General features: G+C 39.1%; 3 protein-coding genes across 3 annotated transcripts; 1 reads left to right on the plus strand and 2 right to left on the minus strand.

The window, feature by feature from the left end:
• Positions 1–2,328: 2,328 nt before the first annotated feature.
• Positions 2,329–5,768, minus strand: LOC110054257 (dnaJ homolog subfamily C member 9-like). Its single transcript, XM_020760624.2, has 2 exons — positions 5,143–5,768; positions 2,329–2,808 (listed from the first exon to the last, which is right to left on the minus strand). The coding sequence occupies exons 1-2, from the start codon at positions 5,710–5,712 to the stop codon at positions 2,611–2,613; spliced, it is 768 nt and encodes a 255-aa protein (XP_020616283.2). The 5' UTR covers positions 5,713–5,768; the 3' UTR covers positions 2,329–2,610.
• Positions 5,769–6,434: 666 nt separating this feature from the next.
• Positions 6,435–9,667, minus strand: LOC110054323 (inositol polyphosphate 1-phosphatase-like). The gene is made up of 3 exons (XM_020760706.2): positions 9,299–9,667; positions 8,870–9,143; positions 6,435–7,967 (listed from the first exon to the last, which is right to left on the minus strand). The coding sequence occupies exons 1-3, from the start codon at positions 9,506–9,508 to the stop codon at positions 7,273–7,275; spliced, it is 1,179 nt and encodes a 392-aa protein (XP_020616365.2). The 5' UTR covers positions 9,509–9,667; the 3' UTR covers positions 6,435–7,272.
• A 120-nt stretch (positions 9,668–9,787) lies between these two features.
• LOC110054325 (tubulin gamma-1 chain) lies at positions 9,788–21,157 on the plus strand. The gene is made up of 19 exons (XM_089285398.1): positions 9,788–9,955; positions 10,102–10,152; positions 12,080–12,141; positions 12,241–12,294; positions 12,364–12,477; positions 12,597–12,665; positions 13,217–13,296; positions 13,549–13,594; positions 14,108–14,188; positions 14,771–14,857; positions 15,225–15,270; positions 15,502–15,605; positions 16,225–16,278; positions 16,447–16,545; positions 17,197–17,271; positions 17,494–17,580; positions 18,059–18,174; positions 19,242–19,320; positions 20,112–21,157. The coding sequence occupies exons 1-19, from the start codon at positions 9,907–9,909 to the stop codon at positions 20,139–20,141; spliced, it is 1,383 nt and encodes a 460-aa protein (XP_089141524.1). The 5' UTR covers positions 9,788–9,906; the 3' UTR covers positions 20,142–21,157.
• The last annotated feature ends 2,375 nt before the right edge of the window (positions 21,158–23,532 follow it).

Here is a 23,532-nt window from a genome sequence, read left to right on the forward strand (position 1 = left end):
TTCAGCGACAATGTTATGACGAAATTCATTGTCAATGACATAATATTTCCTTTTCTTCTTCTTTGTTTTTTCTTTTTCTGTCAAGAAACCATTTACCGAAAGGTAGCGTTTGTCTCTCCGTTTCTTGTGTTAAAAAAATCGTCTGGAGCCTCAAATCATTCGTTTATATCGATTTCTTTCGAACTCACAATATCACGTAGGTTTGTGGAGGGAAAACCACGAAGACTTTCCCTAAATCGAATCGCTAAGGAAGAATTACCATAAGTATTTTCCTTACAATGAAAAAATCGTTATACCTTCTACCTAAACTAACTTGACACGCTGCAAGCGACTGTAAAACGGGCCTAGACGGGGGGGGGGGGGGAGGGGGGGAGGGGGATCTCCTATATGAAAAGGTCGGGGATGCTCGTCGTCTCGGGTATAAATCAAGGATTCTGGTCTCACTTAGGGTGTTGATGACGAAACGTTACCATTTTTAGCTGTCAAAGTATCCTTTAGGGTGCACTCGAGGAAATAATATTAAAAGAAACGCTCTCATTTAATTTCTGTTTTCAGGCTTGATTTCCGCTGATCTCTCGAGAACCCAAGTCGGGTCTACAAGTGCGCACGGGATCCTTCCTTGAACAGTGGCTAGATATCGAACCTCTTCCGTTTCGGCAGGTTTCTTTTGCAGGTCACAGGTCACCAAAAATATGCCAAAACGTCTTAAAACAGATGCATAGAAGTGCGTCCCAAGTGTTACTATAACAGCTCTTTTCTTTTAAAAAATGCATAAGGGTAATCAGCTGTAGCACTGAAATAATAATAAAAAAAATTATCCAAAGAAAGCCAAGACTTATTTCTGTTGAAAACATAAATTCTTTTGTAGCCTTTCAATATAATATGAAAACGAAAGAGTCTTACACTGATCCGTAAATTATGCATTTACTTGCGTGTGATTTGTGAACCAAAGACTTTTGCAGGAATAATTGTTCACTTTTTTTTGGAGATTTTAGCGTCATTAAAGCTCGTAAACTACACCAAACTAGACGCGCTTGCGGCTGAAGGACTGAGAACTAACCACAGCGACTGTGAACCAGGAGGGCCTAGAATCTAGTTTGTCACGATGTGACACACACGGCATTTCGATGCATCAAAATGGAAGGTTCTGTATGTTTTGCGAAACGTGGATAGAATTTGTATTTTTATGTGACACATGATTTAGCCTTTGCATTTTTACTTGAAACGTGATTGCTTGCTTTTTTCTGTGAACGTGAAGCTGTTTTTCGAATTTTTCGTGATGCACGAAAAGGCCAATTACTTATACGTGAAATTGTTTTCAGAAGAGGTGTAGGGGACCCTCTTGTTTCTGTTTAGTACATACGTGTTGGAAAGATTTCAAAAAAAGATAGAAATAAAACAGTTCAATTTGCTATCATAATGAATTATCTTATTACGATAAAATATATGTAACACTACATGTCTGAAAGCTACATTTCAACCCATTTCGTACATATACCACCCCTAGGAATTTTTTTAGTTGAGGGTTGTCGCATGGAAACATCAATAAACCTCTTGGGAATCTTGGGTAATTCTTACATCGCGAGTTTTACTGAGTGCTTTTTGATTGTGAGCTGTGACCTGCAAAAGAAACCTGCCGCTTCCGTTTTACGTCGTATCTTTTAGGATGTAATGAAGCTCAAGCAACGCCCACAATTGTCTCCCTTAAGGGTTAAATTCATATTTTCCCACGAGCATCCCTTGCCTTTTCATATGGGAGTCTAACAGGAAGTGAAGGAGTGAAGGAGTGATGGAGTGAAATCACCCCACCACTGTAACTTGGAAAATAATATTTTCCAAGTTTAATAATATTTTCCATGTTTAAAAAATAAAGAATGCCGTAGTAATAGTAGCCAAGGTTCCTCTGAAACAATTTTTTTTAATGTCCCAAAGTGGTAGGAAAGCCCAAGTGGGCAACTTTGAAGTTTTTGCTTCAGAGCTGAACCTAATGCGTTTTTTTTCTTGGAGCCTGACAAAGATTGTCAGTTCTCATATATTCATATGAACCTTTATATGTGGGTAGAAGACATCTTAAGCCCTTTTCTTGTCTTTAAATCCAGGATCTCAAATCTTTTTAAGCCAGAACTCTGGAACGTAAAACCACTTTGAGGACCATCTAGAAAGAAGACAATTTTCAGGAAACACTATCGGCATTTATCAGGTGCTGAAAGAATTTTCCCTTGGGTGATGATAAAAGGAACAATGTTTTTTTCATAATTTTCCATCTTATATTCATTGTTACGCTGTTCTTACGATATATACATTTTAAGTATAAATCCCACTTCCTCCTTTAAAGTCTTACATATTAATTATTAACTTTACTTGCAAATATAACAAAACCTTGGAGCGAGACAGGAAGGATGTACACAGGAAGGATGTAACAGCCACCCACAATGGGCTAAGACAGAAATTGCTTAAAACTCTTGAAGGGACTCAAGTACCAAACATCAAAAACAAACTTGACAAATTTGTGTCATATATTGTCTTGTCTCAGAAAGCATGGACTATGCAGTTGCAGATATATTCTTTAGTTCGCACAATGTCAAAACTGGACCATCCCAGAGTCAGCGATCACTTCTTTTTTCCTTTAGAGGTTTTCTGTTTTTTTGGTTTGCAGTACTTTGCTTCCAGCCCAGCAATCATATCATCCATCGCTCCTTGCCTATCCTGCTGACGTTTCATTATTAGCTGTTTCAGGCTGTCATCAGATTTGTCATTCAAGCCAAGTTCTCTTGCCATTTCTTCTGCCTCAGCAGCCTCTTTCTGAGCCTGTGGTAGATAAGTACTTGGCAGTCAATTTGCATTATGTAGTCCACAGTTTAATTCTACCTGCACGTTTGTTTTTCTTTTTGTTTGCAAAAGGAGCCATATTTTACTTGCTATTTCAATGACCACACAAGAAAAAAAATTTGGAAAAAAAATTGCTTTCAAAAGCAACACTTGCTCAGGTTGTCTGAAATATTTTTAAATGCTCATTTAAGTGTATGAGAGGGAAGGGCAAGTGGGCCCAAGCCCCTTCACTGTTTTTGCATTTAAGACAAAAATATTTTTATACAAACATGCAAAGTGCATAATTTGAGACTGGAAACCTTCCAAATGGCATTGTAGGATATCTAGGTTCTTGGAAGTTTACTGCAGTGAGGGATATCTTGTTATTTAACGTGTCTTATTTCCTTCAGGGCCTGAAATGCTCATATTTCTTATTTTCATAGACTTCAGTAACACGGGGAAGCCCTGGCAAGAGGGTACTCCCTTTAATGTCCTGTACAGGGAGGCTCCGGCGTCGACAAAACCTGGATCAGATCGGACTGGATCACAGATCAGATCACAGACCGGATCATGGACCGGATCACAGACTGGATCACGGACCGGATCACGGACTGGGTCACGGACCGGATCACGGATCGGATCACGGATCGGATCAAGGAAAAAAATTCAAAATTCAAAATTCAAGATCAAAATTTTGTTGAGCAAATTATACTAGAGTGACTACTGTGAGCAGGACGTTTTATTTAATTCAGGTGTGATATTCCTTTATTTTTTTTATAATATCAAGCCAACTGGGAGCTGGTCACAGACGAATTTTTTTCAGGCTGTTGGGTTTTGATTGCGATGATCAATCACGTCTTCATATCTTTCTCCGCAGTTCAGATAAATGATATTTTGTATATTCGCTTGCATCAAGAGTAAACTGTCATAAAATGAGTCAGAATGTTAATAATAGGACGAATGTATGAATTGAAACACAAAAACTAAAAACACTAAAAAATTAAACACCTGATGATTTCAAACAATTTCTGTTTCTGAGACAAGTCTATACTTTTACAAGATATGAGTTTGGAATACGATATTTCGTACTGGAATAAAACGAAACAGACCATTTGTATTTCAAGGAAATATAGCTGTTTTACAAAAAAATATAGGAGTAACATCGATAGTGTGAACAATAACGCAACCCGAGAATAAACAACATTTTAGGAGTTACGTCACAATTTTTAAAGTCATTTTTAGGGTCGTAAAGAGTTAACTTTATACGGAATAAAACCTTAAAATGATCATGTTCTAGGATAGAAAGCACTTAAGAGGCAAGACCAAATCAAAACGGAATGAGGATCGTTAAGGATGGCAAAGATTAACGAGGACTGCAAATGACGAACTTGAAAAACTGGGCTAGTTTTTTCAAGATGCGCAAATCGTAACGTAGCTCCTTTAAAGCAAGTCATGTCCTTAAGCTTTTGTACGTAAGCTTTCTCATTAACTGTAACGCTAACTGTAACGCTCACATCTGACACGAAAAAGTAGCCGAGAATTAGCTACTGGTACTAACAACAATTTCAAAAACGAGAATGGGAGGTTCACGCAAGCTTCAAGCCAACTAATGTTCAAATATAACTACATCTGCCTGTTCATTACAATTTAAATTCGTCGTAAATTAGGCACTTATGTGGCTTTTTAAATGACCTCTTGTCATTCTCTGTAATTAACATGTCATTGCGTCAAATTCGGGATTCTTATTTTTATGTAACATAATTTAGTTTTCACTTTTATTTTTATTTATTATTATCTTATACAAGATTTGATTTTTTTTTCTTTAAAATTTTTTTTTTTTTTTCTGTGATCCGATCCGTGATCCAATCCGCGATCCGATCCGTGATCCAATCCGTGATCCAATCCGTGATCTGGTCCGGTCCGATCCGGGTTTTGTTGACGCAGGGGAGGCTCTGCCTGAAGGGGTACATTTTTCAGGCTTCAGGTGTACAAAAGGGTAGGGATTTCATAACTTGAGGTGTATGAAAGGGTAGGAAAATCTGTCATTTAGTTATTTTAAAGGGTCTTCAATTAAAATATTTCAAACAGATGCACCTTATGACTGTATCATTTCATTTATTAGGCACTACATGAAAATTATTTATTCATAATACAGGCCAGTTATGAAAGTACCTTTTTTCAATTAAAGATATATAAAAGGGCTACCTTTTCTGTCAAAATGGTATACAAAAGGGTAAGGGGTGTGTAGAGTTGCCCCCCCCCTCCCGGAGGAGGCCCTAAGGGGTGGTGAGGAGTTGCAGCCAAGGGTTACAGGAAAAGTGAATTCTCACTTACTTTTTGTTTTCTAGCTTTCTTCTTCTTTTTACCCTCACTCACAAAGGCGGGGAATTTCGGTAGATCTTCCTTTGAAATAAGTTCCTCAATAATTCCCCTAAACCTTTCATCGTCGTCGACCGTGGCACAGAGCACATTTTCCAAAATAGCGTCCATGTCCCCTTGATAATCCAGATAGGCTGACTTGAGGTCGTTCACTTCCTCCTCAGAACCTTTGTAGTTGTTCTCGAACTCCGCTATATCTTCCACGGTTATTTTCTGGAACAATAATCTCCAGTAGGCATCCCAGTCGCGTTCTTGTACAACAACATCGTCGTCAACTTCTCCAGATTCATCGTACAATGCTCTCTTGTCTTGATCCGACAATACAGAGTAAACTCTGCTCAAACACTGAAACTTTTCAGTAGCTGTCGCTTTATCTTCCTCTGCTGCGCGATCAGGATGGACTTCCAGCGACTTTTTTCGGTAGGCTCGTTTTACCTCCGATTCTGAGGCGGCTTTTGTCAGCCGCAATACTTCATACAAATCTCTGGTTCCAAAATGTGTCTCTAATGTTTCAAAGAAAGACATTTTTTCCAGCAGAAATATGGCTGCCGCCACCAGCCCGCCAAATTTTAGAATGATCACGTGGGATATGTCGTTCCATCGGTACTTCCGGCCCTCATGAAAGGAACCGGAAATAAGTTTGCAATTGTCTCAGCTCTAGTCCACTCCGTCCACTCACTGATTCTTTTCCCCCATTCCTTCTGTGTTGTATGATTTCCTTCTATTCTTCATTCCACAATTTTTGGACCAATGTCATTATTAGGTACCAGGAACTATATAGCAACACAGAATTAGATAAATTGTAAATATTTCAACTGTAGAGCTTCACTTACTCTAAAGTTTTTTTGCACAGCAAATTAATTTTATCCCTCAATCTTTCTCATTGTTGAGCCTCATCACTCACCCATGAAAGCACAACATCCCCCTCCATCTGTAGTAGTATTTTGGAAAAGCCAAAGAAACAATAGCCTGATTGTTACTTACTCAAGGGTGCTGCCACAAGCAACCTGGACGTCTGAGAATCAGGCCAAAGAAAAGATTGTACAAGAATCAACCATCTGCAGAAAGGTCATCTGACCTTTGTACATGCAGCTCCTTGTGTTCACTACAAATTTATTCACTGAGTAATCAGGGTGCTGGCCACTTATTTCAACTGGTGACTAGATGCTTTAAGCTCTGGTAATCCAAAATCAATTTGCTCCATGTCAGATCACAAAGTTTTGACTTCCTAACTAAGCAATGACTCGTTATTTACCAAGTCTGCAACCTTGTCCTTCTTTATTAAATGTTTCATATAAACCCTTAAATGTGAATAATTTACATATTTTTCCTGAAAAAAAAATTGATTATACACAAATCATTATTGTACATATCTTTGTTACTGATTTGAAGAAAAAAAAACTTAATCAGGGCTTCTGTATGAGCTCTGAAATAATACCACAAAATCTTCAGTAATATCTATTCCCCTAATAAATTTACTGGAATTTTCCAAACAATTTTATTATCATAAATAACTATTGGGAGGCATATAGATTTTCATTGGACTTCCAAAAAGTCTAATTTTTCCTATGTCCCATATTAAATTTCTTAATGTTCATCAGTAACGTCAAGCCAGCTGACTTCTAGCATAATCTTAAATACAATTCAACATCAATATCTACTGCCTAATTCGAAAATTTGTCCTAAGCCCATCACAGACAGGTTTCTACCTCAAGCTCACTCCCAGGGCTTTTCTAGGAACAATAGAGGGGGGGGGGGGGGGTGTGGGTGGGTAATTTCTAAGGGAAAAGGGAAGGGAACAACGGAATGAGGGAACTAGGTTGGGTTCTATCTCAATCCCCTTTTGACTTTACAGCATAATTTTACAGGTTTACCTCATCCCAGTTTAAACTACTGCAAGCATGGCCTTGATAAAAATAATTTAACTACAGGCATTACACTATTAACTATCGACATTGATATGTACAAACTGAGACGTGTGCAACAAAACAGAGGGTTTTCCACTGCAAGTAGTCTATAAGTTTGTGATTTCATATAATAAATTACATATAACCAACTTTTCAATTCTGTTTGTCACTGTATTTATCAGTGTAAAGATTCCAAGAGTTGAAAAACTCTTTGATACGATTTAAAAGCAATCACTCCATTGATGTTGCTCCATTTCTTCCCAGTGTCATCATCTGGCTTGTGATATTTTATTTTACATTTTTCAAGATTCACTTTATCAAGTTCTTTTGTTGTTAATTTCAATGACATGGCCCCATTGAAGGTCACCACCCCTCCCCCCATGGAACAAAGTATTGCATGTGCTGCACAAGTATCCCACTTAAAGGAGGAGGCATGGGAAAGAACATAGAAATCTACATTGCCATCAATTACGTGAAGAAGTTTGTGGCCAACACCAGAAATTGGAAATAACTTAGCACCGGCAGACAACAGAGTCTTTTTCAAGTTTTCACTTTCACTTCCACTTATAGCGATCTTAAAATTACGAGACGTGGTGTCTCTTTTAGCTTCACTTGCAGTCCTTCTCTCTTTTCCAAGGAAATAACAGCGATGCTCAGCATGTGTAACTCCCCATAGCCTTCTTCCATTCCATTGATTACTACTTGAGCTGTCTTGGATCAGACTTGAAAAAGGCTGATTGATAACTCCAGCCACAGGCAGACCACTTTCACGATGAAATACACCAATAAGGACAGTTGCACAGGGCAATCCTGAAACTACAATGCTGTCAATTTCCTCTCCAGGAGAATTTGAAATGTATTCTGTTGTAGAATCTGACAAGAAAAGAATACCATCAGAAAACTGAGACAAAACCAATAATGAAGATTGGGATCTGTAATTTATCCAAAAATTGTTCCTCAAATAGCTACTGGAACACTGACTAGCTAATTTCTTGAGTAAGAGTAGCAGCCCATCATCCTCTCCATACCCATTGATAGCTCACTAAACCTGGATTCTAGCTACAGAGCCTTCATGCTAACCATCCAAACCCTAGCCTGCAAATGAAGACATATTTCCAGCTGTTATCAAATTTTTGGTGGAGACAAGCGACAGCCGGAAATATGTCTGCGTTTAGCACATCTGAAATGATATGCTATACCGCTAAAATAGTTCAGTTTTCAACTGATTGTTGTAAAACCCCCCTTTTGGAGAAGGAAAACATAAAAAATTAGAAAAAGGTTGTAAATATTATAACAGAAATAAATGCAAACTCTCTGGACAGGTGCCTCATTGAAATTTCTACTTTGTGGTATTGCTAGTATTTCTAGTGAAAAAGTTTTTATTTAGGTTCCAATTCTCAAATTACAACATTTTGGGAGCATGTCCCATTGATTTTTCAGCTGCAAGGTACCAGCCACACGCCTCCCCCCTCCCTTGAAAAATCCTGGGTCCACCCCTGACCAAAGTAATCACCTGATTACTTTCCACAGTCAATTAAAAATCACTCTATAGACCAATCAGAAGCCACAATGTATCCTTGGTAACAGGTACCTTTGTTTTAATAATTTACTTGTAAGCACATACTTTGCAAACATTCACAGAAACAAATTTAAGTTTCTAAGATACGTTTTGGAAACACCCAAGTAATCACAGACATAGATGCATTTGAAAAATATCATGATAATAAACAAAACTGGTGTTGTGCACCTGGAGTCTGCAAATCTTCCCCGCTTACCAATTGGATCAATCCAAATGGCTAACTCATTCAATGGTAGCTCAAAATCCAACTGATCATTCAAAGCTCGTGTTTCTTCTTTCTCCAAGACAGTGTCAGCGTGAATAAGATCTGCCAGCAGACGGGCAGCACTTTCGTTTCCACAAAGAACCGTCGCCAAATGTTTGGACGTCTCAGAAGGGTCTTCTTGAACTTCTATTCTAATTTCCTGGCCAAAGCTGTTGGTGAATATGTTTGATTCTTCGCCGAAAATATAACCACTGAACTCAGGAAACTGTATGGGTGAAGAAAAGAAAGACGTTTACACTTTTAAAATAAGGTGGATCATTCCTAGAACGAAATTGTCTCGGGATAGTAGCAATTAAAGTGTGTAAAGTCAAAAACCACGTCGAGTTATTGTGCCAATACAACAGCTTGAGCTCAACTCACCTTCTGGGTGACATAATGTTTCACGACTTCTTGAACAAGAACATCGGCCAGCGTCTTAAAATCGTGTACAAATCGCTGGTTCTTCTCTTTCTCTGTTTTCTCTTCGACCATCAACTCGAACAGTTCCTCCTGACAGCGCCATGCTCGTGCAATTTGGGCCGATTTTTCGCTGACTTGCAGCAACACTCGCAGAAGGTCTTTAGCGGCCATTTAGAGCTGTCAGCCGGCTGTACAAACAACAATGTTACAAAACGCCGAAGAAAGGGACGGGAGGGACGGGAAGGGAAGAATTATGAGACAATTAGTACTACTAAAAGAAATTTTCATTTTTTAGTCCTTTTAACTTACTAATCCTCGTTCTGATATTAACAAATTTTCAGTGACACAAAGTTTTGAAGAATATGGATTTCTTATTCAATGAAAGTGGTTAGACTTAATTTACAAGTAAACTCCACCCACCCATCCCTAATACTGAGTTTCCAGTAGACCGCTGACACAATCGATATACCTGATACTTGCCGCCATTTTCGACTTTGATGGATTTCCATGTTCATTTCGATAAGGTTTAAGATCTTTTAACGCCATTTAATCGCATATATTAAATCGAGATGCCCCGCGAAATTATAACTCTGCAAATTGGACAATGTGGAAATCAAAGTAAGTTTTTTTGAGAGCGTTTACCAAGAACCACCGCAGTGGATGCATGTTTTGTGCATATTGGCTGTACATGTCGAGATCTTCTTTTGAAAAATGTCTTGCTGATAGCAAGCTTAAATCCTTATTTTCCTCTTTTTCTTGAACAGTTGGGATGGAATTCTGGAAGCAGCTTTGTGCTGAACACGGAATACGACCAGGTAGTTCGCCATTATTTTGTTTTTTAAACCCCATGCAAACTCTGGTTTCTCTGGTGTGGCCTGGAATGGTCAACTCATGCTTAATCGCATTTAACGACAGAAATTGTGCAGTCATAACCAGTTTAGGATAGGCTTAGACCCTGTTTAGGACAGACTTACAGAAAATTATTTTACCTTCTTCAGGACAGTGAGGCTAAAAACGATGCCCTCCTGGGGCACTTCCACATATGGGCCATATAAGACTGAACCCCCTCCCGGGAATTTTTTTGTGGATGTGGGCCAGTTACATATATGCAAATTATTCCAGAAAATATCCATACTCAATCGGGTAACCCGAAAACACTGATCCCTGGTCCGCAGACCCCCACAACGGACCAGGTCCGCGGACTCCCCTACGGACCGGTCCATGGACTACCCCTACGGACCTCCTCAATGCACCACCCTAAAATAGTGTAAAAGTAAATAAAGATTTCACTTATGGGTTGTCTAGTAGATTCAAACTCGTGTCAGTGATTTTTCGAGTGTTACACTGTGCAAATGTAGCAGACTTGGGTTTTTAACACCCCACCCCCCCCCTCCCCCCAAAAAAAATTGCCTAAAAGCCGTTTTCAGCGTAAGGAGATGCCGAAGGTAAGAAGGATAGTTCTTACCTTCCATTTGTGGCTCAATCTGGCTATGGAAGATATATTTTTAGGCCGTTTATTCTTGTTTGTATCTGTTATTCCGCTGAGTAAATTGTGAAGCCTGGAACAAGTTCACGAGCCCACGGGAGGATGGGCTGAACAAAATTGCAGAGGGGAAAGAACACAAATTTCGAGGCTTCCCGGAGGCTTCCCCGTACGCGTCTTTCTTATACTTTATGGCCACAGCAAAGGAAATGACAATGTGTAATTATATAAATTGCACCCGAGCCTGAATCCAGGTCTGCCCATTTGTAAAATGTAACGTTCGAAATTTCGCTGTCACGAGTAATCTGTTGGACAACCCGCAACTGAAATATTTATTTATTATTTTTATTATATTTTGGGGGGTGGTCCGTAGAGGGGGTCCGTAGGGGGAGTCCGTGGACTGGTCCATAGGTAGTCCGCGGACCCGGTCCGTAGTGGGGGTCCGCGGACCGGGGGTCAGTGTTTTCGGGTTACCCTACTAAATCCATGGAAGGTCACCAGAAATTCCAAGAGGTGGGGGACTTCAAATGCCTAAATGTTCTAAAAGATGGTGTGGAACTAAAGTGGGAATAATTTTTTGAAAGGGTGCAGGGGGCAAGAGGAGTGGAGGGGTACGAACCAAGAACCTTCAATTTGGTGGTATGGGACATAGTAAATGGTTTGGTGGTATGGGTATTTTCTAGAATGAACACAAATTTTATTGTGTATGCAAGAAATAGGAACACTACACAGTTCTCGCAGTGAGGTGATTAATGTTTGTGTCCTGCAAATAAATATGCTTACAGTGTACTTGCATCAGCTTAACAGAACCCTTTCTTTTTCAAGCCAGGGCATTGTTGAATTGATCACCCCTCTCCCAACCAACAACCTGGCATTTCGTTGATCCTCTGTCCTTTGCAGTATAAAATGAAACCCAATATATTGTTTTCCTCCTATCATTAGGTACAGACCATTACTCTTCGGAGGAGTGGGGAATGGGTAATTTCCAAAAATAATTCCTGCACAGCAAAAACTGAGCTGGAAAAAAAAAAACCATGCAAGGGGAACCATGGGAAAAAAATCGACCAAGCACTACGGCTAACCAGGTCCTGTGTTTGACTTTAAAAAAATTATTATGCAAGCTATTGCCCGCCAAGAAAATATCATGCACAACCTAAAGGTGAGAAAAAAATTCATGCCCCAGAAAATTGCTCAACCTCCCCTCCACCCCCCTCAAAAAATAATGGTCTGTCTTTCATGTGTGTTTCTTTGATCTCCAGATGGAATCCTTGAAGACTTTGCCACAGATGGGACTGACAGAAAAGATGTGTTTTTCTATCAGGTAAAGGTTATATGCACCCACTTCCTGATTTTTGTAATACCCTTACAGTAGTGATTGTCTTTATTTTTAAAGTCATGATGCAACTGATTTTTTTCTTAGGCTGATGATGAGCACTATATTCCCAGAGCAGTTCTTTTGGATTTAGAACCAAGGGTAAGGGAATTCACTATTGTTTGGTGGTCTCTTATTTGTCAATAAACAGCTGACTGAAATATTTTTCAGGTAATAGATGCAATCACTTCTTCGCCGTATGCCAATCTGTACAACCCCGAAAACATGTACACTTCAAAACATGGCGGAGGTGCAGGCAACAATTGGGCCAGTGGATATTCTCAGGTTTCAGAGTGGTTTTTCTGAACTTTTCACCTGTCAATACTAAGATTTTGAATCTTGATGTTACATACCATGTAAAGTAAAAGTATTGTCAGTAATCAGTGATCTACAATATTTTTTAGGCTGAACGACTTCATGAAGAAACATTTGATATTATCGACAGAGAAGCTGATGGCAGTGACAGTTTAGAGGTACCAGTACTGAAGGGAAATTGGATCATGCGTACAAAGGGCGTCAACGGTTGATTGTCAATTGATACCCTCAATCCACCCACGACCAACACTCAATCAACATCTCGATCAACAATCTAAGGACATCTCAATCGATACTCTATCGTCATCTTGATTGACGCCTGATCAACACTTGATCAACAGTTGGTTGATAGTCGGCCTAGTGTTGAGCGTCTCATATGTATCGATCAGTCCTCAATGGTGTGTTTTGCGAAAATTATTGAACTCTCGACCGACTATTGAGATGTTGATCAAGGGTTGATGGAAGTGTCAATCAAGGTATCAAGCAAGGGTATTGATCAACACTCGACCATGGATGCCTTTAGTACACATGATCTGGGAAATTTTTGTTAGCATATCAAGTAGACATGACCCGCTCAGATCTAGCTGATTTTTTTTTTTTTTTTTGACAAAACAAGTTTTTTATGTCCATCCAAATAGATTGTTTCATCAGAGGTTCAATCTATGAGGTTTAAAAACATGGTTTTTGAGTGTCATGCTTTTTTTTTCAGGGTTTTGTGATGTGTCATTCAATAGCCGGTGGAACAGGATCTGGAATGGGCTCATACCTCTTGGAAAAACTAAACGACAGGTAGTGTTAAATTTCATTGCTATCAATCAACATATAACCTGTAGGAAGTGGAAATCCTGGGATCTATTTGAGAAATAGATGTGCCAAGGAAAATAATGCAATATTTCTGTCAAAACTGGGAGATTCAGTTACCTGTAAGATGCTTACCAAAAGTTGTGTGTGTGGTGATATACTTTTGCTTCGTCTTGAAAATGATGTAAAGATGAAAGAAACTAAGAATGTTATTATTATCTCTTTTCTTATTTTCAACAGGTTTCCAAAGAAGTTGATTCAGACATACTCAGTTTTTCCACAGCAAGTAAGATGCCTTTATTGCTGTTTCTTTTTTATTTTGATGTAACCAAATTTTGAGAATAATCACAAACCAACAGTCACTTTATTTCTGAAAGAGCTGTCTTTCTGTATACATTTTTGATGTAACCTAATTTTGAGAATAATCCCAAACCAACAGTGACTTTATTTCTGAAAGAGCTGTCTTTCTGTATACATTTTTGATGTAACCTAATTTTGAGAATAATCACAAACCAACAGTGACTTTATTTCTGAAAGAGCTGTCTTTCTGTATACATTTTTGATGTAACCTAATTTTGAGAATAATCACAAACCGACAGTCACTTTATTTCTGAAAGAGCTGTCTTTCTGTATACATTTTTGATGTAACCTAATTTTGAGAATAATCACAAACCAACAGTGACTTTATTTCTGAAAGAGCTGTCTTTCTGTATACATTTTTGATGTAACCTAATTTTGAGAATAATCACAACACAACAGTCACTTTTATTTCTGAAAGAGCTGTCTTTCTGTTTTACAGGAAGACATCAGTGACGTTGTAGTACAGCCATATAACTCCATACTCACGCTCAAACGTCTTACACAAAATGCAGATTGTGTGGTAGGTGTACTTACTACTTGTACAAAATTCAAGAACTGTTACATCACTCTAACTAGCAGAAGGTAATTGGTTGTAAAGTTTTTATAAAACTTAAATATTAATTAAAATAGATAAATAAATTTCTCCTCATGGAACATTCTTTGAGTGGTCTAGAAAATGGTCCATAGAAAAATGAAACACTGAAAATTAAAAAAAGGTCACGACAAAGCTACAAGTGTTTGCCTCACGTAGTCTTAAGCTAGTCAGAAGTAAAGTGACATATCCACGAGAAATTTGTATGATAGAAACGTCTTATTTGTTGTTCTATAAAATCCACACCCTCAGCTCAGAAGGTTTTTTTGATTGAATTCTCCTCCCTTTTGGAAATTTCAGTGTAGCTTCATACTTTCTTTTAAATGTTCTGGCTTTTGAGATGCCCATACCCTCTGCATTTCCAATGACCTTTGATGGGCCAGTGGTTGGTGGGGATTTTTTCTAGAACAGCACGATCTAATTTTTGATAAATGATGAGTGTCTGTCGAATCTCACCTATAGTATTACATAACTACATGTATACAATAAATTTCTTTGTTGCCTTTGAAGGTTGTACTTGACAATACAGCTCTCAACAGAATAGCTGCAGACAGGCTTCACATTCAGAATCCCACATTTTCTCAAGTAAATCAACTGGTAGGCAGAGACATTTTGAATATTTTATGTTGGGATTCCTTATACCTGCATGCAGGGGATACCCACCAGATCACATCCAATGCAACAGAGAAAAGAAAAAAAATTGAATGTAGTGACAGCATTTGGAGCAAGCAAACATGGGTCAAAGAAGTGTAGACAACTTTCTATCATTTGTTTGTTAATTATCAAAGTGCAGAGCTATGTAGGCAATCACTAGCTTTCCAAGAAATGCCTCTCCAACTGGTTTTAAACATTACAAAATTCTGGGTTATTGGTTTCACTTTTTGTGAACAAGAAGAAAATGTAATTTTTAAATGCCACCTGTGGATTCTCTGAATGCAGATTTTATTTGACAATTTCTTTCCAGGTATCCACAATAATGGCTACCAGTACAACGACTCTCAGATATCCAGGTAAGGGATAGATTGGTAAAAAGAGAGACTTAGTTACAAAGTGATGCAAAAGTAAGACGTAAAGTTACTGTGTTTCCTTTTTTCCTTTAGTTTAAAAATTTGTGGCAAAAGAATGCAGCCAAGGCAAATGAATCTCCTCCCTCATGGCTCAAAGTGAACTGTTGTTCTTTTGTAGTTGAAGCAAGACAATGGATTCAAATCATGCTAAATGAACAACTTTTTTTTTTTCAGGTTACATGAACAATGATCTCATTGGTTTGATTGCATCACTAATTCCCACTCCACGGTTGCATTTTCTGATGACTGGTTACACTCCACTTACTACTGATCAAAAGGTATTTTACTTACAAGTCTAAATGTCTGTTACTTTGCTACATGTATATATGCTGTTTATAACTTCTCAAATCTTGAAATTAGAATAGCTCTGCTATAACAAGAAATGGCTTCGTGTCTAATTCCTTAGTGCTGTATCACTTTTCAACAGGATTTCAAAGGATTTGACTAGATATTGTAGCAATGCTGTCAGTTGTTGAGTTATGGTTAATGAGTTTAGGTTTACAGGGTTGTACTCTAGAACTGCCCAGGTGCCACAGGTGACTCACTTTTGCCTTTGGTAGACTGGAAAAACTTACTTTTTTCATATAACCTTAAGTGCTGGGCACCCAGGATTTCATGGTTAGGAACCTTTGAGCTCCTCATAATTTTTCTTAGACAACAGCCTTGGTTTGGTGAAACTTAGCCTAGTCATTTTCCTTGTGTTACATGTCTATAAAAGTTGGCAAATCGACTTTCATGGTGCTGGTGACATCCAGGTAGCGGTGTGTAAACTTGGCGTAAGCAAATAATTCCTTTTTCTGACCATTCTACCCCCCAGCTTCTCTATACTTTATGATACAAATTTTCAGGTATACTCTTGAACATGATTATTTCTTCTAATTAAAATTTTATTTTTAGGTGGCTAACATTCGTAAAACAACAGTGCTTGATGTCATGAGAAGATTGTTACAGGTGAGAAGCCATTCAAAAAAGAGGATGGTGCATTTTATACTCTCCTTTAAACAAAGAAATGAATCAAGCTTGAAATCTGCTTTGCATTAGTCTGGAAGAAAATATTGAAGCTGCTATGAATGAAGCTACTCTCATTTTATTGTATATTATGTTTTTTGTTTCCTTTAGCCCAAAAATGTAATGGTATCAACCCTGCGAGACCGAAAAAATAACCACTGTTACATCTCCATTCTCAACATCATTCAGGGCGAGGTTGACCCCACACAGGTACAGTGATGAACATTGCTGTTTGAAGGAAACACAACATGTGATTTTATTGAGAGCTTATGTTTGTCCGTGTCATTGCCTGCTTGTAGTGTTTGGTTGAATTTTATAGTGACAAGTAGCAACCTTATGTTTGTAAGGAAGTCATGAAACATGCTGCTGACGAGTTTTTATTTAGAACATTTTGCTGGAATATCAGTTTTCCTTGGCAGAAAAAGTGTGTATCAAAGCAGCTTCGATGTAAACTGTATCTTGTAGAGAAACGACTGATCAAACGACAGCATATGTTCTCAAATTAATTACAGTTCTCAAATTAACAAGTCCTCATATCGGTGATTTCCTTAATCAATAATTGTTGCTGAGGGTCATCTTTTTATTTGCTGTTAGGCGCATTGAGTTAAGAAATGAGCCCTATAAAACTCAGGGGTTTCATTAGCGTTTTCAGTAGGAGAACAACTGGTTTTCACAGGCAGGCTAAACTATTTGAACTGAACTTCTTTGTAAGAAAAACTTTTTGCTAGATGGTCAAACTAGCGTGACACAAATTGTCTTCACGGCTGGTCAATTTGCCCGGTGCCCGGCTCTAAATGAAACTGCTTAAAATGTAGCTAATATTATTAATATTGTCTGAATGGTGTTCTTTTGGTATTCAAGGTTCACAAGAGTCTTCAGCGTATCCGGGAGAGAAAACTTGCAGAATTTATTCCATGGGGACCTGCCAGTATTCAGGTACATGTAATAACAAGACTACATTTTAAAGGAGCCCAATATATTTTACTGCAGTACCAGCTTTACGTATAAGTAGAAATAAAACACTGCAAACATAGATAGTCTTTTAATCTAGTACGTTCATTTTGGAACACAACTGCAATACACATAATCCTGTTTTATGTAACTGTAACAAAAATTTTCAAGTGTCTCAGTCTGTTCTGTTATTTTTGCTGTGTTTAGGTTGCCCTCTCTAGAAAGTCTCCATACGTACAGACTGCACACAGAGTTAGCGGACTGATGTTGGCGAACCACACCAGTATATCAACTGTAAGTCGAATGTTTCACTACAGTTCCTGGTGGAACCAGTGAAAATGTCTGCCACAGGGGCAGATTCAGTAATTCAGATAGAGGGGACAGAAGAAATTGCGGCAGAGCAAATTTTTTGGAATTTTTTGGTCGAATGGAAAGCGCCCTATGTCTGGACCACACAGGCGAATTGGCCTTGGAGGATTAAACATCGTTTTAGAATACAAACCCCAACACTTTCACGCGACTTTCAGAAGCGAACTACAAAGTTCTTGAAACAATCAATCTGTAGGAACTACAGTTTAGAGAACAAGAAACTCAAACAGGGTGTTTTGTGGGAGATCCAGACCAAGGCCAGTAGTCGGGCCCTAGAATCATAAGACTAACGTGGTAACTACAAAATAATAAACAATTGATGATCACAAACCAAAAATACTAAATTCTATAAACATTATTGAACTTCATAACAAAAGAAATTACATACTGTGGTTTTCAACAGGTCTTTGAGAAGAACTGCAGACTCTATGATAAACTTCGGAAGAGAGAAGCTTTCTTGGAAAATTACAAAAAAGAGGAGATATTCAAGGACAACTTTGACGAGCTTGATGCATCAAGGTAAGAAATTAATGAGACGCGATAACAGCAATGACTGAAGCTAAGGCCTATTCCAAACGTCGTGCAACTGCCCTGCCGAACTAAATTCAATAATTAAATTCGACCTAAGCACGGCAGTGGCGTGACGTTTAAAACCACTCAGTTCGGCCCGTGCCAAACTGAATTCATAGCCTGCTGCATCAGCTGCCGTTGCTTTCTAGCATTTAAAATCGTCTTCAGTAAAGCAAACTTCTTTCGACCTTCGGCTCGACTGAATTAAATTCGACATTTGAAACCACTACCGTTCTTTTGTCGTGCCACTGCCGGGCCAAATTCATTTGAGTTCGGCACGGCAGTAGCGCGACTTTTGGACTAGGCCTAAGAAAGTATTAAAAAGACTCGGGAATGATACCGTTCTTTGGAGGCACTGAAATTTTGCAGTTGTCTTCTTTTTCTTTCAAATGAACATTCTGTCTTTTGTGGTTAAAATAAATGGAAATAGACGTGGTAGAACTTCTCGCTTGCTTCGATCACTTTTGTCCGCGTGACATCTTTACAGACTGTAATGGGTTTACCAAACTTCTCTGCCGACCTTTCAGAATGAGATTTGTTTGGAAATTAACGCTGTGCAAGTTTTCTTAAAAGTGAATCCTTCTCGAATACGTATGCACTCCTATAGTTGGAAAAAGAGGACAAAACGGTTTCTTGTGAAGGTTTGGTCTAAAACCAATAAAAATGCGGCAGCTTCAACAAGGTAAAACCAACTAGTGCGGATCGGGAAATTCTGGGTAATCAGTGTAGCATTACTCGAATCTGAGATATTTATGTCGCTAAGATACCTATACCCTGTTCACACCAACAAGTTAAACATGTTTAAAAGTGGTTTAACTAAACGAGGTTGCTCATACCGTGCATACCCCACAACTAAACAAGGTAAAAACATGTTCGAGTAAAATATGTTAGCAAAATGACTGCAAAGCGAAATCGACAGAAAAGAAAAACTTATCCTGTTTTAGTTAAACTAGTTTAGTTGGTGTGAACGGTACATTAGACTAAAACTGTGCCTTGCCGCTTTGCTTCATTTACAGAGAGGTTGTGCAGCAGTTGATTGAAGAATATCAAGCTGCCACAAGAGCTGGTTACATTATGTGGGGAACCCAACAACAGGTTAGTTACCCACTACACTAGCAATATTTCTTACACCTGTCGCAGTTTTGTTGCGTTACAAGTTGTGCTACGTGTGACACCCTCTGAAATGAACGTTGCGTCACAACGTTTAATTTTGTCGCAGGCGGCGTTGCATAACGTAGAATCAAGTTCGACTTTTCACAACGCTCACTACTGCAACGAAAACATTGCGGGGCATGTTTTCTTCATTCCAGGGGTCGTCACTCTAGGAAACATCTCTCGTAACTTGTCTCGCAACGGCGCCACATAAAACGAGATAAGTTGCAAGAACAATTGCTTACTGTAACAGGGACATTTCTTGTCAAGTCGTAAAATCCTTAACACTAGGGGGAGTTCTCGAAGCCCCCTTTCTGTGCTAACCCAAGAGGTATAATTTTCTGCACTGATAAATGCGTTTGGATTAACTTTGTTGTGACATCCAGTAACAAATTCTGTGATTACCTCGCTCGCTGTATTTTTCGTGGAAGGCTTAGCTCCCCAGTATATCTTCAAAAGAGATAACGCCGTAATCATTTCGGGACCTTACAGCCCACACCCGGTAAAAGAAATCCTCTACTTGTATCAGACCAAAGAACCAAAATCTTCCAGAGATCCTATTTCAGTGTCGAGCAGTTAAAAAATCTTACCCTTTGGCGTCATTTTTGTCAACTTCCAAATTCTAAGGAACTCTTAGAATAATAGTTATCAAAAGGCGAACTACTGCAAAAGGACAAGTAGGAGAAAAAGGCCCATTTTTTCACTTTTCTCTGTTCGTCTTTGTTTATTTACAGGGAGCATCTGGATCAGACGTTAAAGTTTAATTTTAAGAACATGGCAAAGAAACGTTCCAGCATACGTTTCTCTGTTGTCGTGATTTTCCGTCACGAGTCGGCTTTGTGAATATCACATGCTGGAACCTGGACACAGGTCCATATGGTCACCCGCGATCATCCAAATCGCTTGTAGTTATGTCACAGTTTAGCCTTATGAAAAAGGGGTAAAAAGGAAACAGTTAGTGTAGAGACTCATAAACTCATATTGAGCGGCGATTTTTGCCGCGGTAATGCTCACAGACACAAGTCAGTCGCTATCTGTCGAGCGCGAGTAGGAAAAAAGCGTCAGTTCAAATGGCTACGGCAACTATTTTCCTTGTGTTTTTTCGTCTCTCGCTCAACAGTCTGATGGAATTTAGGAAATGCTTGTAGTTTGTAATTCGGTTTATTATATGGCTATGTCTCACAAGGACTGGGAACTACCGAATTCACGAATTTGATTGGCTGAAATCGATATTGACCGCGGTCTAGATTTTCCCATCTAGACCGACATCTAGACCGGTTTCATTTTGCGTTGAAAAAGTAGCAAACTAAAATACAAAAATGTTCACCATTTTCTTTTATTTACTTCTCATGACAAAAAAAAAGTAGAGAGGACGAGCAAATTTCGGCAGGTTTAAGTTAAGCTCATCGCCGTTCGAAAGCAAAATGTCAGCTAGTACAAACCAGTTACATTAAACGAATTAAAGTTTTTTCTTTGCCATATAATAAACATCTTAATAACCGAGCTAAGTCGGTCTGTATGGGAGAATCTTGACCTCGGTCAAGATTCTCCCATACAAACCTCCCGCTCGGTTAATAAGAGCTAATTAAAGACTCGGTAACAAGGGCAGAGTCGATAAAAGCCAATCATTTGTATTTTTGCTACGAAAAACCCTGTGACCCTCTTCACCGTTATCTATTGAGCCTACTTGTATATAAAATGAGGAGAGGGTCATTTGTACCGCTGAAATTTTTCTGAGGTTTAATACAAATTAAAGAGAGTCGAAGTTTGACAAATAAAATCCCTGTAGTATTGTCTTCTTTTCTTCGTATGTGTTGGGGAGGGGGTTAGATAGGCCTGGGCTCAACCCTGGTCTTTGATCTCAGAAGGTCTCCTCCGTACGCTGAGAATCAGACTAGGGTAAGGCTAACCTTCTAGGCCCCCTCAATCTTTCCTCCCCTGCAAACACTGAGAGGGAAAATTGGTGGCGAACCCAAAGAGCGCTTGGGTATGAGGTTAGCTGAGGCACTTTCTCTCAGTGTCTCTCCACTCACGGGCAGGCCACTAACCCAACGGGGAAGATTATCAACACTTTTCTCTCTTCCGCAGATGCTCACGGGCTTTTTTTCGGGTGGGGAGGATCCGCTGAGTAATAATGTAAGTGCAGGCACACGGTTACCGGCGTATAACGAACGTTCAAACCTCTGCGGAGGAGAGAGTCAACAGTACTAGTCCACGCTGCTTAATTTTCCAGAAACCCGGGTTTAGCGTTTTATAGTATGGTCACTTGGTTCTTGTGCTGGCTATCCAGGGAATCATGAAAATAAAGTATCAGTCGATTCGGAACTTCCGACTATTCCCCGGGCAACCTCAAGGATATGCTATGGCAAAAATAATAACTAGAAGAGAAGAATAATCGACCACTCTCGAACGAGCGCTTTTGGCTTTCACTATGCCTAGAATAATTCTTATGCATATTATTTAACTGTAGGAGTGACTAAAGTTTTACAAGTAAGACTTAACATTTACTTAAAAACACTGTACAAACCGTTTGAAGGTATTGTTTCTGATCCACAACGAATACAACACTACAAGATCGGTGTTGTCCCTTGATGCCTTCTGCGCCCGCAACGCCTCAACGTGATGACTGGTTCAAATCTTACCCTACCCCTCCCATAAGTGTCAAATTCCTCACCCCACTATCAACAAATGATGTCAAATTCCCGTCACCCGGGGCGCATGTAGAACACCTAGTCTATTGCCCGGGGGGTACGCCCAGAAAAATCGGGTGGGGGTGTGCGGCCCGCTTCCCAAAACCCTGATTTTCTTTTCGATAATGACGAAAAAGTGGCTTCTTTTTAAAAACATACCCATATCAAGGCTAGAGTGTAAAAACTATACCCTATTTATGACCAAAATGGCCAAAATCAGCTAAAATCGATACCCTATTTATGACCAAAACAGCCGAAAAACCATACCCTTTGGGGCCGCACATACCTATATAGCCCATATAAGCGAGTGCCCCCCCCGGGGGGGGGCTATTGGGGATGTTGATCTCTCTATTTGATCGATACGTAATGGTAGATATAGTAATGACTTCATCAAATCCAAGCTCCTTCGCCTTTATATCCCCAGGCATTTGCCATTTTGATCACAGCTAAATTACCTGATGGCTCTTAGACAAGAGTGCAAATGTCCCCTTACCCCGGCGATAGCCTGCGTCGCAGACAGTCTAAAGACAGACACGTCTGGTTGTACCGCAGGGTACGGCGGAGCAACACCAACAATACTATCGCGATTTTATCTGAAGTACTATTGAAGTCTTTATTCTAACCAAATCTGAAATGAGTGAATGAAGCTACAATTTGGAGCAACTTCAGAATACCCGGCCACTTTATTTACATGTGTCGGTGGGCTTTGAAGAACGAGGTATATAACAATAGTTGCTATTCTTATTCAATGAGATGCTAATAAGTGGCCGGGTATTCTGGAGTTTAGCCTACAATTTTTCCTATAAACTACGAGGAATCAAATAATTTCCAACATCATTAGAAATCGATGCTAGCGAATCTCTGCAAGGCTAAAAATACAGCCTTTAATTCTGTGTTTTTACTGCTTACGGTAAATTTTTCCATTCATGACTAACTGATTGACAACTGGGAATCTAATCCCCTTGGGATCAAATACCCCACGTGGATATCAACATCCAGTCGAATGCCCGACAAATGCCCCGGGCCATGATCGCGCTTAGAATTGACTTCATTTTATAAATAAAAGAGAAAATAACAAATACCAACTGAAATCGCACGAACAAACATGAACGTGCAATGTATCAGATTAGCACGAGCTTTTTTTTTTTACGTTGTAGTAACCTTTGACCCCCAGTTATGTCCCACGGGAAGGCGCGTCATGGTATCTTCAAGTGCCGTTTCTAGGCAGACATTTTTTCACTCTGTCAAATGATGAAGAAAAGGAAGGGTTCTTGGTGGTTGTTGACGTTGTTACTGATGCAATATTTGTTGCCCGATACTTAACTTGTAAAACGAACCAATCAGATGTTCACTTTTCAGCAAATATTGAACTTCCGTTGAAATAAAGACGCAAAATGCAAATAGCTGAACAAAAGCATCAATTGACCAATCAGGTGCCGCTATATGATAGAAGCATCGTGCCACT

This window comes from Orbicella faveolata, unplaced genomic scaffold (assembly GCF_042242905.1).
Source record: "Orbicella faveolata isolate gen_17 unplaced genomic scaffold, um_ofav_v1 contig_13, whole genome shotgun sequence".
NCBI classification, from domain to species: domain Eukaryota; kingdom Metazoa; phylum Cnidaria; class Anthozoa; order Scleractinia; family Merulinidae; genus Orbicella; species Orbicella faveolata.